The 23,119-nt window shown below is 34.8% G+C and overlaps 1 protein-coding gene across 1 annotated transcript; it reads left to right on the forward strand.

Moving 5' to 3' along the window:
* The first annotated feature begins 12,191 nt into the window (after positions 1–12,191).
* On the forward strand, positions 12,192–12,686 carry LOC124355859. The gene has a single exon (XM_046807013.1). The coding sequence runs from the start codon at positions 12,192–12,194 to the stop codon at positions 12,684–12,686; it is 495 nt and encodes a 164-aa protein (XP_046662969.1).
* Positions 12,687–23,119: the final 10,433 nt, after the last annotated feature.

A 23,119-nucleotide genomic window follows, 5' to 3' on the forward strand; every position in this document is an offset into this window, starting at 1 on the left:
CAAAGCTTGGAGCGAGGCCTCCGACCTAGCCACAATGGCCAGATCATCGGCATAGGCCAATACGCTGATCCGCTCCCCGTGCAGCGACACACCGTGCTCCCCCTCCAAATGCCGAGAGTACTGGGCGGATTAGGTACTCCATGACGAGGTTAAAGAGCACCGGAGACATAGGACAGCCCGGGCGGACTCCAGCCTGGAAGGAGATGACTGGAGTGACCCCACCAGAGTGCCCTGATGGTCGTAGCACTCCCCCCTCGTAAAGATCTTTGATTAGGGCCAGCTGAGCCTCCGTGAGGCCCGCACTACGCAATGCCGCCACACATGAAAGATAGTGAGGGACACTCCGAAGGCATTAGCCAGGTCGAGCAAATGCTAAAACAGAGTTCCCCACCCCCGTCGTCGTGCCTCATCCATAAGCTCTCCTGGAGCACAAAATTTGTGCTCCAAGCAGCCCTCGGACGCAGTGAATCCCTTCTGCGCCCAGGATAGGAGGCGATGATCAGTCATCCACGATGAAAGGCGATGAGCCAATACACTGCAGAACAGCTTGCCTGCAGGTGTCCTGACAGCGCGATGGGCAGCCAGTTGGTTTATCTCATCGGGGGTCTCTTTCTTTTGGATCAGCACCGTGGACGATACCTTCCACGACGGTGGGAAGCGCCCGGCCGCCAGGCAGATGTTAAAATGGGCGGAAAAAGCACGTGGCCAGATGAGTCACGGCGGCGCCAGATGCCATATTTAACGCCATCCGGGCGCCGGAGCGGTGTTGGCGGTTCTCCGGAGCATCTTCGCTACTTCCCTCGGCTCGAATCCGGTCTAGTAGCGGGGTGGGGAAGCCGCAGCGGGTATCGTGCAGCCAGGAGGAGGCTCAACGGCAAAGCCCACCTTGCGCCGAGTAGGATGAGGTAAAATAAAGCCATAATGGCTGTTCCTCCGCGATGGAACAAATCGGTGAGAGGAGGACTCTAGGACCTCCCTCATGGCTCGTTTGGGGGCAGTCCGATATAAAATTTTTGTATACGCGCCGCCTAGCGCACATCGCGGTCGCCGTCGCGGCGCGGACGCTGTGGTCTAAACGGTCGAATTTCCCCCGGCCGCGGCTGTCGCGAGGGGTTCGTGCCCGGCGACAGTGACGTCACCAGTTCCTCCAGAGTGGCCAAGAAGGCGGCCCCACTCCATGCCAGGGGTGAATTTGGCAAGGCCACTCTCTCTGCCAAGGCGTTAAATTCTCCCTCGGCGATTACGGGAGGGTCCGTTGGCGAGGGGGGGGGGGGCCCCAGGTGGGGACGGCGGAGGGGGGGACCCTGGCAGAGGCCGATCTCTCGGCGATAGGCCTGAGTGGTGGAGAAACCGGCGGCAACAAAGCGCCGGGTGGAGACCGCACTGGGAGCCCTGAGGTGAAAATGCTCTCCACAGAGCTTACCGACCCGCCCATGGCGCCTCTAATAGCGACAGCCGCAGCTGCCGCATCAGCCCGGATCATTGGAGGTGGGCCAACCGGGTGACCCACAAGAAGATGACCCAGGGGGGGAGCCACGGCCCGCCCCGGTGGCAACGGCATTGCAGCGGCACGGCGAGGGGGTGGTGTGGGGGGGGGGGGCGTATAACTTGCTCCTCCGCGACAGGTCGACGCCGACGCAGCGCACTAACGGCGCGATAGCCGCAGAAGAGCGATGGCGGACAAGTGGGGGAGAAGGAGAGGGAGATGGGGAGGAATCGGAGCTGGGGGGCGCATCAGGAGCAGGAGGCCTAATGGGTGTCACCATCCTGACAATCTTCTCTTGAAGGGTGTTGTAAGATTGATGCGCAAACACCCAGCTCGCCGTCAGGAAGGAAGAAAATCCGCCCCAGAATGAAACTTGTAGCAAAATGTGCCTTCGGCCTGCTTGAGCGCGTACTTTTGCTGGCGACATGAGAACTCGGTGTCGCAGCAGACGAAGACATCTCCCATCCTCCTCCATGGTCATTTCTATAATATCCAATCGACAGACAAAGACAAAGAACAACTGATTAAGAAAACAATATCCTCACTTTGCTTTAACTTTTGCTGCTAACAATAACGCCTGACAACCATATAACGTATATGGATGGACAGGTTCGTAGAGCAGTGGTATCTAAGTAGTGAAGGTGCAACAATGATTCAGTTTCAAGGAAGTGCTAGCAACAGACACATTGGCGAAGTTAGAAGCGTGTAGATGCTCACTAGCTTTCCTTGTTGCCGCTTCATAACTGTCAGTCTACAATACGGGACTCAAATATAGGCTACTCAAACCTAATAGTAATTAGGTGCCTTATAGATGCCTCGTACATCCTCCAAACACTTGAGTTTGTACAAATGAAAATTAATATATACTTAAAAATATTACAATCTCAATTATTGTAAAATCAGGAAGGAGAATAGAATTGCCGTTACTTAAAATACATGCCAAATACATATGAAAGCAAAGGGATATTACATCGACACATCTAGTTTACGAAATATTTTAAAGGATATTGTCTGGAATGGGCGTTGATCCCTTCGTGTTGAAATTGTTACAAGTCTTAACGTGAGGAGGAGCCCTCCCATACTGACATTGACAGGTAGCGGCTGGAATATTGAACCATTATAACAGTTAGCACTATCCCTCCCTATGGTGGGCTTCGAATAAGGTGACCCCAATCCCCGTTCTGCACTACTTATGATTGTTTTGTCGATCTGGGAGTTGATTGGAATTACGTTAACAAGAGGATTTTTAAGATTGTTGGTGTATGTAGACAAAAAACATGTAAACAATCGTTTTTCAGTACTGTTATTATAAAAAGAGTTTATTTTCAGTTTATTTTTGCGGTTCAATATGAATTTTATATTAAATCCTTGATTATAGTCCCTGAGTTACTTTCAATAAAAATAAGATTGTTTTGACGCATCGTAAGGTGATAAATGGCAGGTTTATTCAATAAAAACGTATAATTAATAAACATTGTTCACAAAAAGTCTAGAAAAAAAATATATTCTGCAAGGGAAGGTTCAGACGATTCAGTATTTATAAAGGTTGCTTTACTAGCTGAGCGTTAGCAAAACTTATCACTCAATGGACAAAAATGTAATTTATACCGTCTGTCTGACTTTCTGCACGATTTTCGAGAACAAACTGACATAGAGACTTGATTTTTTAACTTCATAAATTTGGCTTAGCATTATTGAACTTTTATATTGGTCTTATGACTAACCATGATGGAAACGAAAATCTCCCAGAGTAAATGAATTTGTAAATCAGCTGAGTACGATCTTATTGTTACATTTATTTAGATACGCATTAAGATATGTAGCTATAAATATCAAATTTTTAATGTAATTTTTGTTAAGGGATACTTGGTGTGACGTACTCATATATTATTAAGGATTTTATTTGTTTCGTACTTGTAATATTATAAACGTTCAAATCAAACAAAACCATCCTCAAGGTTTGTTATTATTATATTCTCAGGACTACAGAGTTCTTTATTTGGCAGACAACCTGTTACCGAGGAATCGTTTATTAGTAGTTTTAGTAGTTAACAAGCTCTTTGTGGTATAGTAAGCTGATTGTTCTAACTGAAATTATGCAGCTGTTCCAAAGGTAATGAAACTGTAGGAATGATCTACAATAAATAATACCTCTAATATAACAATCAGTTCAACCTTGCATTATTAAAATGATAAGCCGATTATTCCGGGATTATTCCGTTCCAATTAACTTATATATTCCCTGTTTGCGATATTTAAGAGGATTAAATGTAGATCTGATTTATACAAGTATAGAAATTATGTTACCAGAAGTTCTGCCTTCTGCAATGCATGCCTTTGGAGCCTTAGGAGTTCTTGGATTACTCCTAAGCGATTGATAGTGTACACGATGGTTTACGGGTGGATTAGTAGGAGTGATAAGTTACCTGTAGCTTTGACTAGGTGGCGCCAGATTCTACTAGTTATCTTTGTACCGTTTTACTGGCACATGAGGGGTTAGCTTTGAAATTTAAAATAAACTTTTGTGAAGGTTTAAAAATAAAAGTAAATCTTCTGAAATAAATAAAGTTCAAACTAAAATAAAACTTCTTCTTAAAAAATAATACCTTCAAAATTTAAACATTCATACTCTAATTTGATCTGGCAATCTTCACTTTAATTTATCTTCAAAATTCAATTTTTGTTTTGTTACTAATTTTCTTTACTTTACTTTAAACATTATTCTTCAGTGTTAGACACTTAAAAATTCTTCAGTGTTAGAGATTTAATAAATAAAATAAGATTGCTGAAAGCATCCGCAGGTTCGATGACGATTAGCAAAAAGATTTGCTCTAAGCACTATTTACTCTACTCGTTACAATCACTTCCGATGAACTGAGATGGAGGTACGGTACGTCTACCTCACCCCACCTCTCAATTTCGTTATCAAACACTGCCATCTGCGATGCGCGCCTCGCCGATAGCAGCCTCTTTTGTACAGTCCAGCCCTTATCATTCATCTGGGCTCACTCCTTCCACCGGTAATTCAGTTACCCCAGAATTATTATTTAATACAATCGGTACGTCTTAATTGATTTAGAATAGCATGGGTGATATATCCTCAATAATAGACGTATAGTTATATACTTTATATATTTTTAGCAACATTTGAATAATGATACTGGTTTGTAAAAAAGCAGTAACATAAAAATGGAACAATTTGTAACTGCAAACTAAAATGCTGTAATAGCCCTTTGTTATATTTATAACTATTACAAACGATTTTTAATTAATTTATAATGGAGACGTTACACAGTACTTATAATTGTGAGTTTATTGTTTATTTTTTCCAAACAAAAGTCTATTAGTACAAAGTACCTGGGTTTTAATATATCAACTAATTAATTTCCAAATACTAGTGATTGCAGTACAAGTTTAAAAAAATATTTGTATTATAATTGTAATTATCAATTCTTTATTGCTAGGATATTATAAATAACGTACTAATTGCTTTTATAACTAGAAAATAATCCTGCAATAAAGGAAAATAGATGCATGCGTTGAAACAGGTTAGGTTTATATGAGTCTGGAAGTAAGCATTGATTATCATTATGAACTCGAGGTTTATTTTCCTAAAAACAAGGCCATCTATAAATAATAAATCGTTTTATCTATCACTAAACAGTTGTGCGACATATTGAAATAAAGTAATTAATTACTGAAAGGAGCATTTTGTCTTAGAGTAAGGTTCCAACACATATAGGTTGCAACTATAAAGTCCCTCATTTAAAGTTTCTTGTAAATGTTGTTTATGCAATACTAATGGTGGCACGTATAACATGGTCATCGTTTACATTGAATGTATACTCATGTATTACATATCATGTATTATTATTTTATTATATCATCTCTGCTTGAATAAGGATATGGCATCAGCCACGAGTGCACCAAAATGAAAAGTAAAAATAAAAATTAAGTTTGTTAACAAAATTTCAAGTCTAAAGATTATTATTTTCCAAGATGCCCTACTACCAACAGGCAAACAAACAATTATAGTGAAACGAAATTTTATAATTAGCCGGCTGAAAAAATTTAAATTGTAGTAGTCGAATGCGCAATAGGCTTCAAAATTGATCAGCAAAACTACATCATGTTATATTTATCATCCTAGAAATTATCCTTGCTTATGAAGAAATGAAGTTTCATTTTACATTTAAAGTATAAAAACAAAATATTCTTTGAGATAATTGTAACATCTTATAAATTCTAATTGCTGTTTATCAATTTACGTTTCAAAGAGTATTCATGAAAAAAGTTGTTTGGAGGCAAAGAGATTGCGATAGAATAAATCTTGTAACCAATTTGTTACATTAAATTTCTACACTATTTGTTTTACTTGGTTGAGATTGCGATATAATAAATCTTTTAACAAATTTTTTACATTAAATGTCCATACTTGATTAATAAATTAAACTAATACATCAAATGATTTTATTTGCTTTGTTTATAGATTATTTATACAGTTTTTTTTTCTCTTTGCAATCAGGGTTATCCATTCACTTATTGTGAAAGTATTCGTTAACACTTATTCAAACTTTCTGGTATAATATTCATCATTATATAGGTAAATGTTACCTATATAAAAGTGAAACTTTATGGAAAATTTGAAGTACCTAAATTTGTATACCTAGGCATACAAAAATAAATGTTTTATAGTCCCTTGAATGATAAGATTGACTAACGCTCAGCCAATGATTGTAAATTAGATTTTGTAAGTGACAGGTTTATTGTATCTCGGATACAGATAACATGCTTGCTATATTGCTTGGCCGTGGTTCAACTTGAGGCCTGGCCAATACTATTTACAATCAACACTGATATCAGTGTTCTTATATATCAATTCTTGTTTGGTCCTACTCCAATAACAGTAATCTTTCATGACAATATTATGAAGTATTTTTTCCTAGTAATATACAATTTACGATCATCATTTATACATTTTGGGATATCACATTAATATCTATGTAATATAATACGTAAGATTCAATAAAATACTTTATAATCTATACAAATGTTCTTAACTTAATTTATTCCTGATGTGTCATTCTATGTTAAATTATGTGGTCTCGGTGTGACCAAAAACAATAAATATTAGAATCTCATTTATTTATGAATTTACCAATTATGAGGCTTATTTAAGTTCAGGCTACGTTTGAAAACATTGCTTTCCATTTTTGTATTTAGTTTTTACCGGTATAAAACAAGCTTGGGTAAGATAAGTTAGGAATATTGAGATAGTTCAATCCTTCCATCCATGTATGAGTTTTGCGATGAATTTGATGGCCCAAGATGAGCCAACTGCATTCACTAGATTGCAGTTTGTAACTGTAGTTTACAGTCATTACCCCAATAATACAGTAGTCTACTCTTCCTAATGGGAACAAAGGTTAGTTGCTTTGGCCACCATCACTATTTATTACTTGTTATAGGTGTAAAAAGTTAAAAGCACCTTCCAGTAACAAAACGTTATTCAACTCGTACATCGGAGAATCGTAATATCACTGCCCTACAACCTGTGTGCACTCTTTTTCTTTGAAAATCCAAGTAAGGTCACATTTACTTACCTTAGGTGGAACACAGACACACACACACACACACACACACACACACACACACACACACACACACACACACACACCATTATATATATATATATATATATATATATATATATATATATATATAAAAATTATCAATTTGCCACGTAAGGAGACAAAATGTTATTCATAGTTGTAACAGAAGACACGGTGCGGTGGTAGCACTCGCCTTTATCTTGAAACGCAATCAATACAGTCTCATGTTAATTGATACATTTTAAATTGTTAACCTATATTTTGTAGGACACTGCACCAGTTTGCTTCCTGTTCGTTTTAATAGAACATTCATATAAATTGTGTATTAACGGAATGTATATTGGTAGGTATGTTGTTTGACTACGCTATTTTACAATTAAATATTACTAATTATTCAGACATATGGAATAACACCCCAAGTATTTGTATAGGCTTGTAGAATCTCAAAGAGTTCGATTATATAGCTCATGGTTCTTTCATGAGTTGGGGATAACTTTATGTACATATAAGTAATTTTATATTTATATGCCTATTAATTAATTCACGTTCAAATTCCATATAGAAAAAAGGATGATAGTTAAGTAAATTAAAAAAAATATTTCTTGAAATTATAAAAAGGACAATTGATATTTTATAATAGATATAATAGAAAATATTTTAGAATGCACATAAAATAGTACAATTTAAACGCACAGAAGTTTGTTGGAGGGAAATTGAAGTGCTGAAACAAATGAATGGAAATTGAATTTCCTAGTAGTATCAATTGCCTCTCCATTTTGCAATTGATTCCTCATTGAGCTTTTGTTAACGATTTTATTTGATGTGAGCTATTATAACAAACAACACTGCATAGAGGCAAATGAAAGTTCTGAAACACAAATAGAATATTATTTATATGCGGAATAATATATACATGTGTGTGTGTGTGTCATAATAATATTATAAATTCGAAAGTTCCTATGTTTGTTTGCTTTATTTTCACACGTAAAATACACAACCGATTGTACTAAAATTTTACATACACATTCTTAAGATTTTTTCGATGAATATATGAATATTCTAATTTAAAAAATACCTCCGGGCTACGCCCCATTAGTCGAAAAACCGTATTTGGTCTCTAAAGTTGTGTAATATTAATTATGGAATGCGTATGTCAAATTTAATCACCTGGTGTGTGTAAAAATTGTTATGACAGCACGATAATATGTTTATTTAATTTAATGAAAATTTTAATTATAACATTAACGTTTCATAATCTACATTTTTACTGACACTAAAATCCTGTTCTCAGTCCTAACATATGCATGTATATTTTCTTTGTCGTCATCTATTGTACTGGAAATATCTAAGAACAAAAGAATATTACAAGAGATCAAAGTAATTATACTTTTTGTCGGGACAATAAAGTAAGCTCAATGTTCACAGTATAAATACATTATATCGTAAACTTAAACAACCTGAATAGACGCTTTTTGATTTTTGGCCAAACTAGGCTTCTCAGTTGTACATGGTAACATACGAGATTCTATCCATCAGGACAACTTGGGGAATTCTAATATGGCATTGGACATGTTTTAGACCGGAAGGCAACGCTTTTTGACAGGAGTAGGTTTCTTAGATATGTAAACCCTGATATATAAACATTTTTTGTATTGAGTAAATAAGGCAAACACAACAATAGCACTGTAAATACATTAGAGAAGGATTGCATTGAAACGCCTGGAACTAGACACGTTTTGATCGTAGTTGGCATCTCAGCCCTTAAGTAGGTAAATATACTTGATTCGTTGGGACTACGAGGCAAACTCATTAATGGCACTTGAAATATATTAGTCCGGAAGTAAATCACAATAGCTGGAAATAAGCGGCTTTTAGCCAAAGTAGTTTTTTGAGACTATCTATATATACTTTCCTAATGAGGGCAGCAAGGCAAACTCAGTTGTGATATTGGAAATATAATTAATTTAAAGATGAAATGGTCCTATACACGACAAACTTGATACAACAGTTAATTCCTCACGGCTGATCGTCTAACATTGAACATTGAAATAATATGAATCTGTTCGTATACCTACTTTCATTTTAAAAATATCATATTGGAACGTCATATTACATTATAAGTGCTTTACGAAGTAGGCTTCGGACTCTTATTTAAAAACACCGCGTGTGAAGCCCTGCGGGTAACAGCTAGTATATATATATATATATATATATATATATATATATATATATATATATATATATATATATATATATATATATATGAATATAAATAAATAAATAATTTTTTTTTCCATTAAATTAGTATGAGTGGCAATACCCTAATTTAATTTTTTTATAAACATTGAATCACAAAGAGTACTATATACTATATATATATAGTACTCTTATATATAGTTTTGTGTGTGTGTGTGTGTGTGTGTGTGTGTGTGTCAAATTTTAATGCCATATAACATACAATTGTCACATATCTTCATTTTGAAATACAGTATATACTTATTGGAAAATCCACGTAAAAATTTAACTATGGAAGTCTTTCGTTACTTATCTACATTTTCGTAACCATTACGTCAAAAGTTCAATATTTCTAACTGTTACGGGTTGTATAATATAAATAATATAAAGGATATTATTTTAGGACAAGCTCTAATAAAAAGTTGCTGAAAGTGTTTGAGATTTTCTTTACTAGACGAACAGATTTGCTATCACCATCAACGTCTATAACCTTTAAAATAATCCTAAATGTTTGATATGGTTTATACTGAAGAGTCAATAAAAATATCTACTTTTCATTGATTATAAAAAAAATAGTTTCAACATTTTGTTTACATAGACGTGCTGAACAATCTAGAATGTGTACTAGAATTTCTAATTCTACACGGGTATTTATTGTGACAACTTATGATTTAAGAGAATAATTTACTAAAACTCTTAATCACTATATCTAGTTACTTGAATATCTGCCTTTACGGATACGATATTTCCAATTGATTAAAACAGTTTCAAGTTTTACATTTAGGACTGATTTGTGCAATCAGAGCCTTTGTTGTTTTTAGTAAACACTTTTGTTTTATTAAATACTTGTGTCAGGACATGAAGTTAGACATAATAACTCAACCTTATAGTTTCCAAAGATGCAATAGCAGTCTATATAACTAATAACACTCCGACTTATGGTGCCCTATGTATTTAAATATTTAACAAAAATCTACTTCTCTATAAGAATTACTTAATAATACACCTTGTTTTCGATACAAAATCATATCAATTAAAATTATACATTGCAATAATAAACCAATCTGTAATAAAAATAATTAATAATTTCAATAATAAGTCAATAATTTCGGGAGCATTTAAATGGTTCAACTGCAGTAAAATTCCTACTTTTGTTTCTTAAAAATTCATTGTTAAATTGCAAATATTATTAACCACTTATTATAAATGACTCGATTACTTGTGCGTGTGTGCGCGCATGAATGCATTCGTGGGTGTGTCTGTGGTGACAGGTCACAAACGATAAATGTTGATGAAATATGGCCACATCTAGATAGATCATTACCACGTTTTTCTGGTTGCGATTATTGTTTAAACATTTTAAGTTTAATAAATATTAGGGGGCTGTTCTCTTACTCTTCTTCTACGAATCGTTGTCTTACCGACCTGAAAAATAACAAACTACACAGTGTCTTTTACTATACGAAGCGTTGTGACGGCGACCCGTATTAAGAAAATAAGAAACCAACTATAAATTAATTCGTTGACGCAATAACTTTTTTCATATTTTAATTTCTTTATTCCTTCAACCGTTGACATAATGGATCTTTGTGTCAATGGCTTAATACATATAAAAATATTTAAAATGTTTCTAGAATCAACGACCTGGTTTCAGAATAAGTTGCAATATATGCATTCAAGATTTGATGCAAAGACCTTGCACCGAATCTTGCAGATACTGCACCGAAACCTCAAATGAGAAATGCTGGTGCGTTTACTCAACTCATCATTATCTCAACGCCCTCCGTCTCAAACAATCCCTTTTAAACGAAACTACGGTACTTCAACTCCTCCTAGTCCGGTAGGGCTTTTTTTAAATTTATTACTTATATATCCAAAACTATGTGTCAAATTTGTTTTTTTTTTAGCTTATCTACTAGTTTTAGATATAATAATTTTTTATAAACAAAAAATACTAAAGACACAGAGCTAACGACAAATTTCCGACCTATACCTGTAAGACATTCTTTACTTGAAATGGCCTACATGACCTGTGACGACAACCATGGTATATATATATATATATATATATATATATATATATATATATATCGTATGGGGGACAAAGGCAGCTATCCATAAATAAATTAAAAATTACAATTATTACGTGCTCCACGTGCTACACGTGGGAGCTACACGTGCTCCCTGGGTAACGCTAAACGAACAGCAATTTTTGGTAGCTGGACCGTCACTCTTGTGATCTCCCAGTTTATGGCAGCTATCGAAAACCATGGTATGTGGTCGAATGACGTAATATTTGTCGATTCAGTCTTGAGAAAGTTACCTGTTCCATTTCACATAGATTCATCAGCCTTTTGTATGAGTGGAGGCCATGAGCAGTATAATGAAACCTCTTAAATTAATTAGGAAGACATCATCTAGCCAAGAGTACCAACCTAACCTGTAACTAAACTCTGTCAAGGAAAAGGCACTGGATCACCCACCCACTGCGAAGATTTTCTGCTGCGCCTTCAGATAGTTCACTGCTACACACGCTACATCCCTGTTTGGACATTGCATATGAAAATATTGAAGCTTTTATCGTTTAGTTTAGAGACATAACGACTGATCCACAATACAGTATTATTTTAATTAGTTTCATTGTAACTTAATTAATAGTTGAGTTGTAATAAGTGGGTTACTAATAATAGTTTAAATAATAATTGTGTAATTGTATAGTAATGGTAACAGTAATTGTATTGGTTTAAGTGGTAATTTATTAATTGTACAGTAACTGTTATTTATTGAATTTATTTATTTATTATTTATTTATTTTTAATCAGTTTTCATAGATTTAGTTATTTTAGTAACCCGACAAAATGCCTCGTCTGACTAGATCCAGTGAGTTATTGAATATTGTTGACGGTCTATACTTTATAGACAACTATGTTATTGACCTGGCCTCTAGGATATATAACGAGCTTAGGTCCATCATAGCCTCTTTTGGGGAAGACGCTATTGAGAAACTTACTCCTCATGTAGTTACACTGTTCAGCAAATTAAATGAGCTCGCTAAGGAAAATGTTGATCTAAAAAAACAAGTGGATGCTGTGAGTGAAGACCTGAATCTAGCCGAGCACAAGTGCGATGAGCTCAACACCAGTAATAAGGATAAGGCTGTTCGTTGTAATGAGCTGCCGGACCAGTGTGAAGAGGAGGTTACTCGGCTTACCACTGCTCTTGAAAGCATGCGTGAAGAGAACTTTAGGTTGAAGGGCTCTTTAAGTAAGCTTGAAAGTATGGACACAGCCAAGCTTCTTGCAGAGAGTGAAAACAAGATAATGGGGTTAATGGAAGAAAAAAATGTCTCCTGACTTCCATTGAGGTACTGGAAGCTGACGTTGGGTGTCTGAGGGCTGAGCTGAAGAATATGGAGCGGTGGCGGACGAGTCTAGGGCGTGACGCAGCCGTACAACTTCCAGACCCAGTCCGAGAACAGTCTCTCAACTGCAGCACTCATGACATCACGGACAACGTTTTAGACGAGCTGCAGTTGCCTTCGTCGGCATCTTCTGTGACCCTTAGTCACGAGAACTCCTCTCCACGCAACGTCTTTATAGACGACTTCAAAGACGTGTTGTTGCTGGGTGACTCGCTTCTCCGTGACACGAGCAGGAACTGTATGAACAGGGGGGCTTATGTTGAGTGCTGTCCAGGGGGTAGGATATTAGATATAAAGAAAAGATTGTTAACATATTTAGATGTAAGTTTATCATTAATATATATTCATATAGGAACTAAAAATCTAAAGCGTGGGTATAGGGGAGGTCCTGGCTACAATGGGGGCCACGGGAAACGTGAGGCTCTCCACGCAATGGAAGACCTGCTGTTCACTGCCAGGACAAGGTTTCCTCAAGCTAAGGTTGTCCTCAACAGTGTTTTAATCAGACGTGATCTCACATACAAAAGACTGTTTGACTTCAACGAGCAGTTAGAGTTGATGTGTCTCAACTTCAATGTTGAGTTTGTTCAGGCAAACTGTTGTGTTGGCAGGAGGGACCTTGCTCGCGATGGGATACACCTCAACAGGAGAGATGTGTCGCGTCTGGGTTCCTTGTTTGAAGATGTAACAGCGGAACTCTTACTGAGCAGCACTGACCAGGCTGCAGCCAATGTTAACCTCAGCTACAGTCCATGGAATGAGATTGCAGTGAATAGTGATCCTGCTGTGAGTGACGCCATCCATGAATCACAAAACTCGGGAAACTAGCTGAGGAGGGGGGTATAGGTACTTTGGAAATAGCTCACTTAAACATGCGATCTCTAAACACTGGGTTCTTTGAAATGTGTACGCTAGTAAATGACTTTGGCTTTGACATCTTTGGAGTAACAGAAACATGACTGCACTCTGGTACCCCCTCAGACACTTACATAATACCAGGGTACACAATGATTAGATCTGACCGTTCACAGCCCGGCTCAGAGGGTGGTGGTGTTGCTGTGTATATCGAGGATGGCGTGGTATACGAACAGCACTACCTTGCGGAACATGTTCACCCTGGTATTGATTACGTCTCTTTAGTTGTAAGACAAAAGGGGATGAAATTGGGGATATGTTTTTGCTGTGTGTATTTATGGGTGATATGAACATTTATTTGTTATCTAAAGAAAGGAATGACGCCCAGTATTTACATCGGCTCTTACGTGAACTTAATGCAGTGCAATTAGTGAATAAGCCTACTAGAGTAACATCTACTTCAGCAACATTGATTGATCACTTAATTGTGGATACGTTTACCAGTACGAAAATTGAAGGGGTTGGTGTTCTTGAGGCGTCTAGCCTGAAAGACCACAGGGGAATTGTTATAACTGATCATAAATTGGTCTACTGTACCCTGAAGTTTCTAAGAGAGAAAAATGAGCACCACATTATAAGGTATAGAGATTTTTCTAAGTTTGATCAGGAAAAGGCACTTAAAGAAATTGCTGAAATAAACTGGGAGAGTGCCTTACAGATAGAAAACGTAGATGATATAGAAAGGTTCCTGACAAACAACATTATGAATGTATTTGACCAAAATGCATCTGTGGTATGTAAAAAGGTCAGTAAGAAAAAAGCCCATTGGCGAAATGAAATCATAAAGCGTATGACAAGAATAAAGAACAAGATGAGGAAAAAGTACTGGAAAACAAGGCTAAACTCAGACTGGGATAAATACAAGGACATAAGAAACAGGTTAAATGTGTTGGTCTGGCGAACAAAAAAGGATTAATTTTCTGAGAAGCTGGCTTCATCAGATAACCCTAGAGACTTCTGGTCTTGCGTTAAGCAAAGTGGAATAGCAGGCCAAAATTCCAATAAGAACTTCCCCCCCCCGGTCTTAAGCCCAATGACATGAATAAGTTCTTTTCTGAAATGGGTTCTGGAAATAACATCGACGATAGACTACTTGACTTACTGAACAAAACCCGTCTATCTAACACAAGACAGATTTTTAGTTTCAGACCAGTTACTGAGGAGGAAGTGAAGGAAGTTATGAATGAAGTGAAATCATGTGTAGTGGGACATGATGATATATCAATAATGATGATAAAGACCGTCAGTCCGTATGCTATAGGGGCAATCACCCATTTGGTGAATACATCGCAGGCAAATGGGCTGTTTCCAGGCAGATGGAAAACAAGCATTATGCTCCCACTTCCAAAAGTAGCTTCTCCTGCCACTGCCCAGCATTTCAGACCGATCTCTATTCTGCCAGCAATTTCAAAACTACTAGAAAAAACAGTAATCCAACAAATAAGCAAGTTTGAGAACGACACCAAAATACTACCTGCACTCCAGTCTGGTTTTAGACAAAACTATAGCACATGCACTGCACTTGTTAACCTGTTCAGTGACGTAATTGATGCAAGAGATGACGGTAAAAGTGGTACAATTGTGCGTATTGACTACTCCCAAGCATTTGACTCGATCTCTCACGAAATTATGGTAGCGAAGCTTCATTATTATGGATTTGATGACTTGGCTATAGATTGGATGAAGTCATTTCTCACAGGAAGTCACAAGAATTGGGAGTGAGACTTCGGATCCGCTCATTAAAGAGCGAGGTGTGCCTCAAGGTAGCTGTTTGGGGCCCATCTTGTTCAATCTTTATACAGCTGACCTCCCCATTTATCTTCAACACTGTAAAGTCCATCAATACGCAGGTGACTGTCAGCTGCATCTGTCTTACAAGCAGAGTTTGATGGAAGAACAATATAAATTATGACCTGCACAACATATGTGCATGGGCTGAAAACAACGGCCTAAAAATTAATTCAAAAAAGTGCAGTGTCCTACATACAGCTTCTCAGCACGTTGTACAACGGCTACATGGTAGTGGGTTGTGTGTGATGCTCGGAGATGAGGAGTTACCAGTATGTGACAAGATAACTACTCTTGGGGTCGTGTTAAACAACAATCTGACATTTTCTGACCATGTCACATTTACTTGTCAACGAGCACTGGACAGACTTAGGGGACTTTACAGGTTTAGAAGTTTTCTCCCAGAGTCCGCCAAACTTAAGCTCATACAGTCACTTATCCTGTCTGTTTTCTACTATTGCTATCCTGCATATGGAAATAGTATCTCCAAGGGGGACTGCGGTAGGATCCAAAAAATGCAAAACACAGCCATTAGGTTTGTGTTTTGTTTGAAAAAATATGACCATGTGACAGCTTACCGCGAGGCTGCCAAACTTGCCCCAATGGCGACCGTATGCAGGATAATGACGTGCTGTATGGTGCACAAGGCCCTTACACTTGGAGTGCCTGGGTACCTTACTGACCGGCTCCAGTGTCGAGACGAGGTTTCCCTGCGCAGCACTCGCCATGGTGGAGTGCTTCACTTTCCCAAAATAAGTTAGAATTGGGAAGAACAAGTTTTTCTTATTTTGGGCCAAAGATGTACAATGACCTCCCCGAACCCATTAAAAAGTTATCATGCCCTAGTTTCAAGAAAAATTTAAAAAATCTTTGGTATAGGCATTGATGTTGTATATTTATTTGTTATCTTACTTCTTGTATTTACTCTTAGGCCTAGATAAGTTTGTGTCATTTTTGTATTTATTTTAGTTTTTAGACGACAGTAATTCTGAAAAGCAGTATTGTACTGAGAAGCGCTGGATTAATAAAGGCATTTTTATTATTATTTACTATCTACAGGAGAACACCCTATATATTGACGTAACAGTAATAAGAATGATTATACAAGCATGTGGCCTTTTCAATTGAATTAATAATATATTTCATAATAATGGCCATAGGATTGCTGCCAAATTAAGTTCAAGTATATACGGGTAATAAATAAAATTATATTATCCTAACATTATGATCCATTGTTGTACTTAATTCACACGTAATTGACAATATATCGTCACCAGCATCCCTATGCTTCCCGCCGCCATGAGATTGTTCATTCACCAATTCTAAATATTAGCAACCAAACTGAGCAATCGTAAATCGCCAGCTTATATTTTATCTATGTCTAAAATTATACATTGCTTTTACGTTGTTATATACCAATGTTTTAATACATTATACATCCACCTGCACTTTACAAGATACAATATTTGTTCTTTAATGAGTCTTAAAGGAATAATTGGAATAATACTGACTTCATTCTTAGTTTTAAACCTGAAGTCCAACCAACTCGTGATTTTAAAATTTGAAATTTTTTGTAATGTGTCTAAATATTTCTGGACGAGCGAGTGGTATAGAGGAGCTCTCTAACTGTTATAAATGTTCGTACGTAACAGACTGACCTGAGTCTAAATATCGTTTTGCTGCTGTGGCCTTGCAATTGAATTCTTTTGTTAATCCTACAAATATGAAACTTCTTAATGGAATTTATTCTTTTCAGTCATAATTCAATGCGGTAATTTACAACACTGTTTGTCAATAAGAACAGAGTCGACTGTGAAAAGTACAATGATCATTTGTTAGTATTAATTTAAAGTGGACCTCTGTTCAACACATTTCTGCTTCAATATTAAAAAGTTGCTATATAAAGGAGTAACTTACAAAAAAAATTCTCTGAAACTCTGTAAAGGGCACTGAGTAAAGATATATCTACATATTACCCTTTCTTTTATATATATATATATATATATATATATATATATATATATATATATATCTGATTCAACGTAGCATGTATGAGTAATCGAATAAAATTTCCAAAACCTCAATTACATCTAAAGAATTTTAAAAAAGTTGAAGAAACTTTAATGTTATTAATCACATAACATTTAAATACTATGAAAACAAGTGGTGGTAATTAATAAATATATCGAAAATTTACATACCCTGAATAAAGTCAATGTAAGGTTACAACAAAAACTTCAACAATGTTTAAAGCCTTTAATGCCTTACAAATATGACAGAAGTTTAGCAACTTATTTAGTTAAATGGATTTGAATATTAATAGTAAAAATAAAATGGTAACACAGTTTAAAATTTAACTTTATAAAATAAAAATATTAATAAACCAAATGCAAAATTATGATAAAAAGTTATACATGTGTACTTTTGTGAACACTGTATGTGAAGTTGTATCAGAAATTAGTCTCTTTTATATTATTATTTTATTTTACACATTAATAAGGAAAACTCTTTGGCTACAGTATAATAATAATAAATTAGGTCAATTCATAAGTGAATTAAATTGGTTTATTGGATTATGTCTTAAGGGTATAAGTATACCTAAATACAAACTATTCCTGGTGTATAGTTGAGGTAAAATTAAAATTCAGTATATAAACATTATTTTCTGAAAAATAATATCTTATAAAGAATTAAAATAACATCCTGTTTTATCTTCTTATAAATAAAAAATAATCTCAAAATATGTTGGTAAGCGCTAATTTCGAAAACGGCTAGACAAATTAAGCTTTCCCTATAAATTTTGTACAACACATTTTGTATAACATTCCCTGAAATTCAAAGATAGTTTATACGAAGAGAACTCGTATACAAACACAATTTACTTGCTATATTTTTCAGTTGAGAAAAAAAATTTTATGTTTTAATTATTGTAATCTAAATTTAACTGACACTAAACAGCTCTAGACACTTTCAGATGAAGTTCGACTAATAGGCTGAAACAAATGTTTTCATTTAAACTTAATAAAATTACTATTTTGTACATGACCAGTAGTGTAATGCAGATAGAAAATACAAAGTTAATATTTAGCTTTTTACTCCAGATTGAACCAGTGATGAATTAAAAAAAAATGTATTGTAAATATTATAGAAGTACTGTTACAAAAGCAACCTTAGTAAAAAACTGTGAATGTTTTCACATACGGTACTCTAATCTGCTGGGTTTCCTTGATATGTGATATGGAATTGTAGCAGTCGGTTTAGGAAAAACATAAAAACACATGTAAACTAACATTCCTCAACGATTTACTCTTTGACACATTACAGCCGGAAAAGGAGCAAAACTTCCTTCACAGCGCAAAACCTTATAAACGATTATTAGGTATTTAAATTGATATTTACTAGTTGAGGGGGTCGAAAGACGGTTATGGATGGCGTATGGGGTGGCCAGACATTTGTCTACATCAATAGGAGAGAAATTCGCTGTTTAATATTTTATTTACTAAATGCGTAGATTGGACTAACTAATCTACTGAAATTACAAAAAAACAAAGCAAATATTTTTTCACTGCTCAGCTACTAACTCAAATGCATGTACTCGTATGTGGCTCGATACTAATTACCGCATTTTGCAATAATTAAAGTGATCCATTTCTATCAATACTCGTAAGACACTTTTGTTATTTCACAGTTTTTTAGTTATAGTAGTTATATTTCAAAACGTATTTTTATTGATATTATTAGAATGTTTGACTAAAGTTAATGTTTGTGTAATACAACTAGCCGTTATCCACAAATTAACATGCACATTTTCGCATGATTTGATCGTGATGGACATATCTTTCTTAATGACAATCTCAAGCATTTCTGATATAAGTGGTGGTTATTAGAGAGCGTTCCATTCTGAATAATAAAATATGTAAGTAACGTTTTTTTTAGTTATTAATTCGGAGAGACAAATTTTTACAACAATTAAATAACTAAGATTCCTCATGCTTGGACTGTTTTAAGGATTTCATTACTAATGAAATATTAGTGAATAATTTGAGGCCAATGGGGTGAACCTCTGAAGTTAATAGCCATTTTGTAGTGGCCTTTTGGAATACAGAACCCTAAATTAAAGTTGGAACGTTAATAGCTACACTTTACGTAACTATGTGTTTAAACTACCGTATTTAAATTAAAGCCATGCAATACTTTTTACAGAAACGTTCTTAATAGTTGTTGTGTGACAGAAGTTCTAACGTTCTCGCATTCTTGTAAATGGTATTAAATTGCTGATAGATTGAATAGTTCGGCAAGTAGGACAATGTGGCATTGATTCATGTTACATTTGTCTGTTTTGTTCCCTTCAGCCCATTAAATAACTTTCAGTATTAAATTGCTGATAGATTGAATAGTTCGGCAAGTAGGACAATGTGGCATTGATTCATGTTACATTTGTCTGTTTTGTTCCCTTCAGCCTATTAAATAACTTTCAGTATTAAATTGCTGATAGATTGAATAGTTCGGCAAGTAGGACAATGTGGCATTGATTCATGCTACATTTGTCTGTTTGTTCTCTTCAGCCTAATAAATAACTTTCAGTATTATATTGGCATTATAAATATATAACATATTTTATATTCATGTTATTGGTGTAATAACATATTGTATAATCACTAGTGAGTTGCTCGTTTCGACTAAATATATGCTTAAATCTGGCAATTTGGGAATAAATCAGAGTTTATTTTCTTATATATGCTAATACATTTTAATCATACTACTGTAAAGCGTGTAAACGTAATGGTTTCAATTATATACCCGACAGACATGTTAGATAATAAACCCAAGGGATTTAGATGGATCAAAATTTATAGGAAAACAACTTTTTTTGTACCTATATCTATACGATTGTTTAAAACGGTAAAGGATCTTTATGAAAACTTTAAACATATTTTAAACTTCTACTATAAATTTTTAGTTACATGTTTTCTCTATTTAACATATAACGTTATAGGGATTATGTAATTTTCCTTTTTAATATAATTTTGACGACACGGTTTGTCAGTTTTTAATGGAAAAGACATTTTTCATACTTCCGCATTTAATTTATTTAAAAAACGCTTTTGCTGGTCAAGGCATCATCAATTAGATATTGTTTATAGAAAAAAATATGTGTAAAATAGAAAAAAACATAATAAAACAGAATAAAATTTAAAAATAATTTTAAAGACCAAAAACTAATAAATTATAATAGAATTATGTAGAAAAATATAGTTTGCAATTCATAATTTTTGAATGGATTTCTTCTTATACTAATGGTATAAAACTATCACTGAAATTTACGGAAGGTTAGGAAATACAATTATCTTATAAAACTGTCATACATGTACCATCAATTTTATTTCTTTTAGTCCAGGAAGATTCTTTTAAAACTAAACTAGATGATTCAAAATTTATATGATGATTTCCTTTATTGCATGTTCAACTATTTTAGATTTTTCAATGTTTTCTTTTTTATAATTACAAATATGTTCTTTTAGTCTAATTTCCACAGGTCTTGATGTTTGGCTGATATACGTCTTGTTGGATCCACAGTCAATTTTATATATCACATTCTTGGTTTCCTGTTGTTTGTTTTTGGTTTGTTTGTTCCTACTCACTTCCATCAAGAATACGAAGCAAAAAACGTCAGAACAGTACACAAGTAATCTCCTCGTATATTAATCATTCTATGATGAAGACTGTTTAAATGACTGTTTAAATAGTCACACACATATGCTTACAGTTAAGATTCTCTTTTCACTACTATATATAAAGAATAGATCATTTGAGTAATATTGCAAATCTTAAAGTTGATTCTCTATCGAAGCTTAAAACTCTCCATAACTTCAATTCTACCATAAACATTATTAATTAGAATAAATATTTATGAAAAATGTATGATATAAAACTCTCATTGCAGCTATTAAGAGAGTGTATAAGATTTCAAGTATCAAGTTATTCAGTCCATAGTATAAATGATTTATAAATTAAAATATACAGAGATAATTAATAAAATATAGAGATTTCAAGAGGAGTTGGAGTTTGGCCGTAAAAAATTTATTTACCGAGATACGGCCGGTCAAAGCGAAATCGGGACTTAGAAAAATTTCCGGAGGTTCATATCGGTTTGCTTCGGAGGTGAAAAAAAGGTATAAATATTGGTTTTAGAAGAAAGTTGTCGAATGATAACAACGGTACACAGTGTTTTGTTGTGAACAATACTGTACATGTACTCATTAATTTAAATATCACAAAATAATTTTTTTCAATACAATATCTTTCTTTGGCATAAATTTTAAAGTTTATGTAGAGAATCTAACTCAAATAAATAAAATAAATTAATTAAAAAGTGATTTTTACGTCTTAATAATTCGTTTTATATAAAGTAAAATGAAAAATAAATTTTGAGTTTATATGATATTCTTCATAAATATTACAATTTCGATCTGTATTTTAATTATTTGCATTTTTATTTGTGGGTTCGTCACTATTTCAATTTTACTAAGTTATTTGTAGTACAATTTATCGTTCTTATTTAGTAAATTTCAGCTTAACTGCTTATAAATTATATCTTTCTCAGTTTTGAGGGTTTTATATTAATATAGTTTTAATAAATACAAAACAAATTAATACTTCCATAAATTTACAGTGGCAAGAGCAAATTTACAGTAAACGCTACACTGATACGAGCGTAACACCGAGTGCCGTACGACTTCTGCGCGGCAACATCTCGCCACATTTTCTGCACGCAGTTGAAAAATACAACCTAGTTGACTAATAAAACCTCTAAACAGCTAAAAGTAAGTCCTTGTCACTACAACCCTCTTAATGTATTGTATCTATTGAGTTTGAAATGGGTTGTTGTCGCTACGTTTGGACCGTTGACACAAATATTGGTTGAGTAAAATACCTTAGTCTCTCAATATAAATAGTTGATAAAATTCAAGGTCATTGAGACAATTACATAGCCACGCTCTTAAAAACACTCTCACCCATACTGTAAACTTCAGTTAAGGGTCGAAGTGAAACAGATCGTCCAATTATATTAGAGTCACATCAAGCCGTAAGTGCTCTGTCAGTCGCCTGTCAATGCGATTAGCTGTCAGAGAGTAACGTCAAAAGACGATTTGACCATACAATTTACAAATATACTTGTGTGAAAAATTTAATTCTTTATATTGTACGTATATATATATATATATATATATATATATATATATATATATATATATATATATATATATATACAGGGTGTATATTATGTCTGGAAACACCCAAATATATCCTTTAATAATTTAAATATAAATTTGAAACCTCTTACAATCGTGATAGAGATTGGGCATCTACTTTTTGGAACAATGTTTTGTTATGTCACACACCAACGGGGGACGTCCTGCCGAGGGTATCGTGAATATTCTTAATGGAAGCCTATACCTTGTGATACATAATTTTAAAGGTAATAGCTTACTGAATTGAATGCCACAAACCGCATCTCAAAGGAATTATTCTATCAGAAAATAGAGCATTTTTAGTATTGAAAATTTACTGATGTTCAACAATGTAATTTTAACATGGTTCCTTGCCACAAAATGTGTTACACTAATTTTGGCATAGCATTTTGTAAATGTTCAATTAAAA

Source organism: Homalodisca vitripennis, chromosome 2 (assembly GCF_021130785.1).
Source record: "Homalodisca vitripennis isolate AUS2020 chromosome 2, UT_GWSS_2.1, whole genome shotgun sequence".
NCBI classification, from domain to species: Eukaryota; Metazoa; Arthropoda; class Insecta; order Hemiptera; family Cicadellidae; genus Homalodisca; species Homalodisca vitripennis.

Excerpts from the sequence above, each read along its gene's own strand:
- LOC124355859 (XM_046807013.1), top strand. The coding sequence starts at position 12,192 with ATGCCTCGTCTGACTAGATCCAGTGAGTTATTGAATATTGTTGACGGT.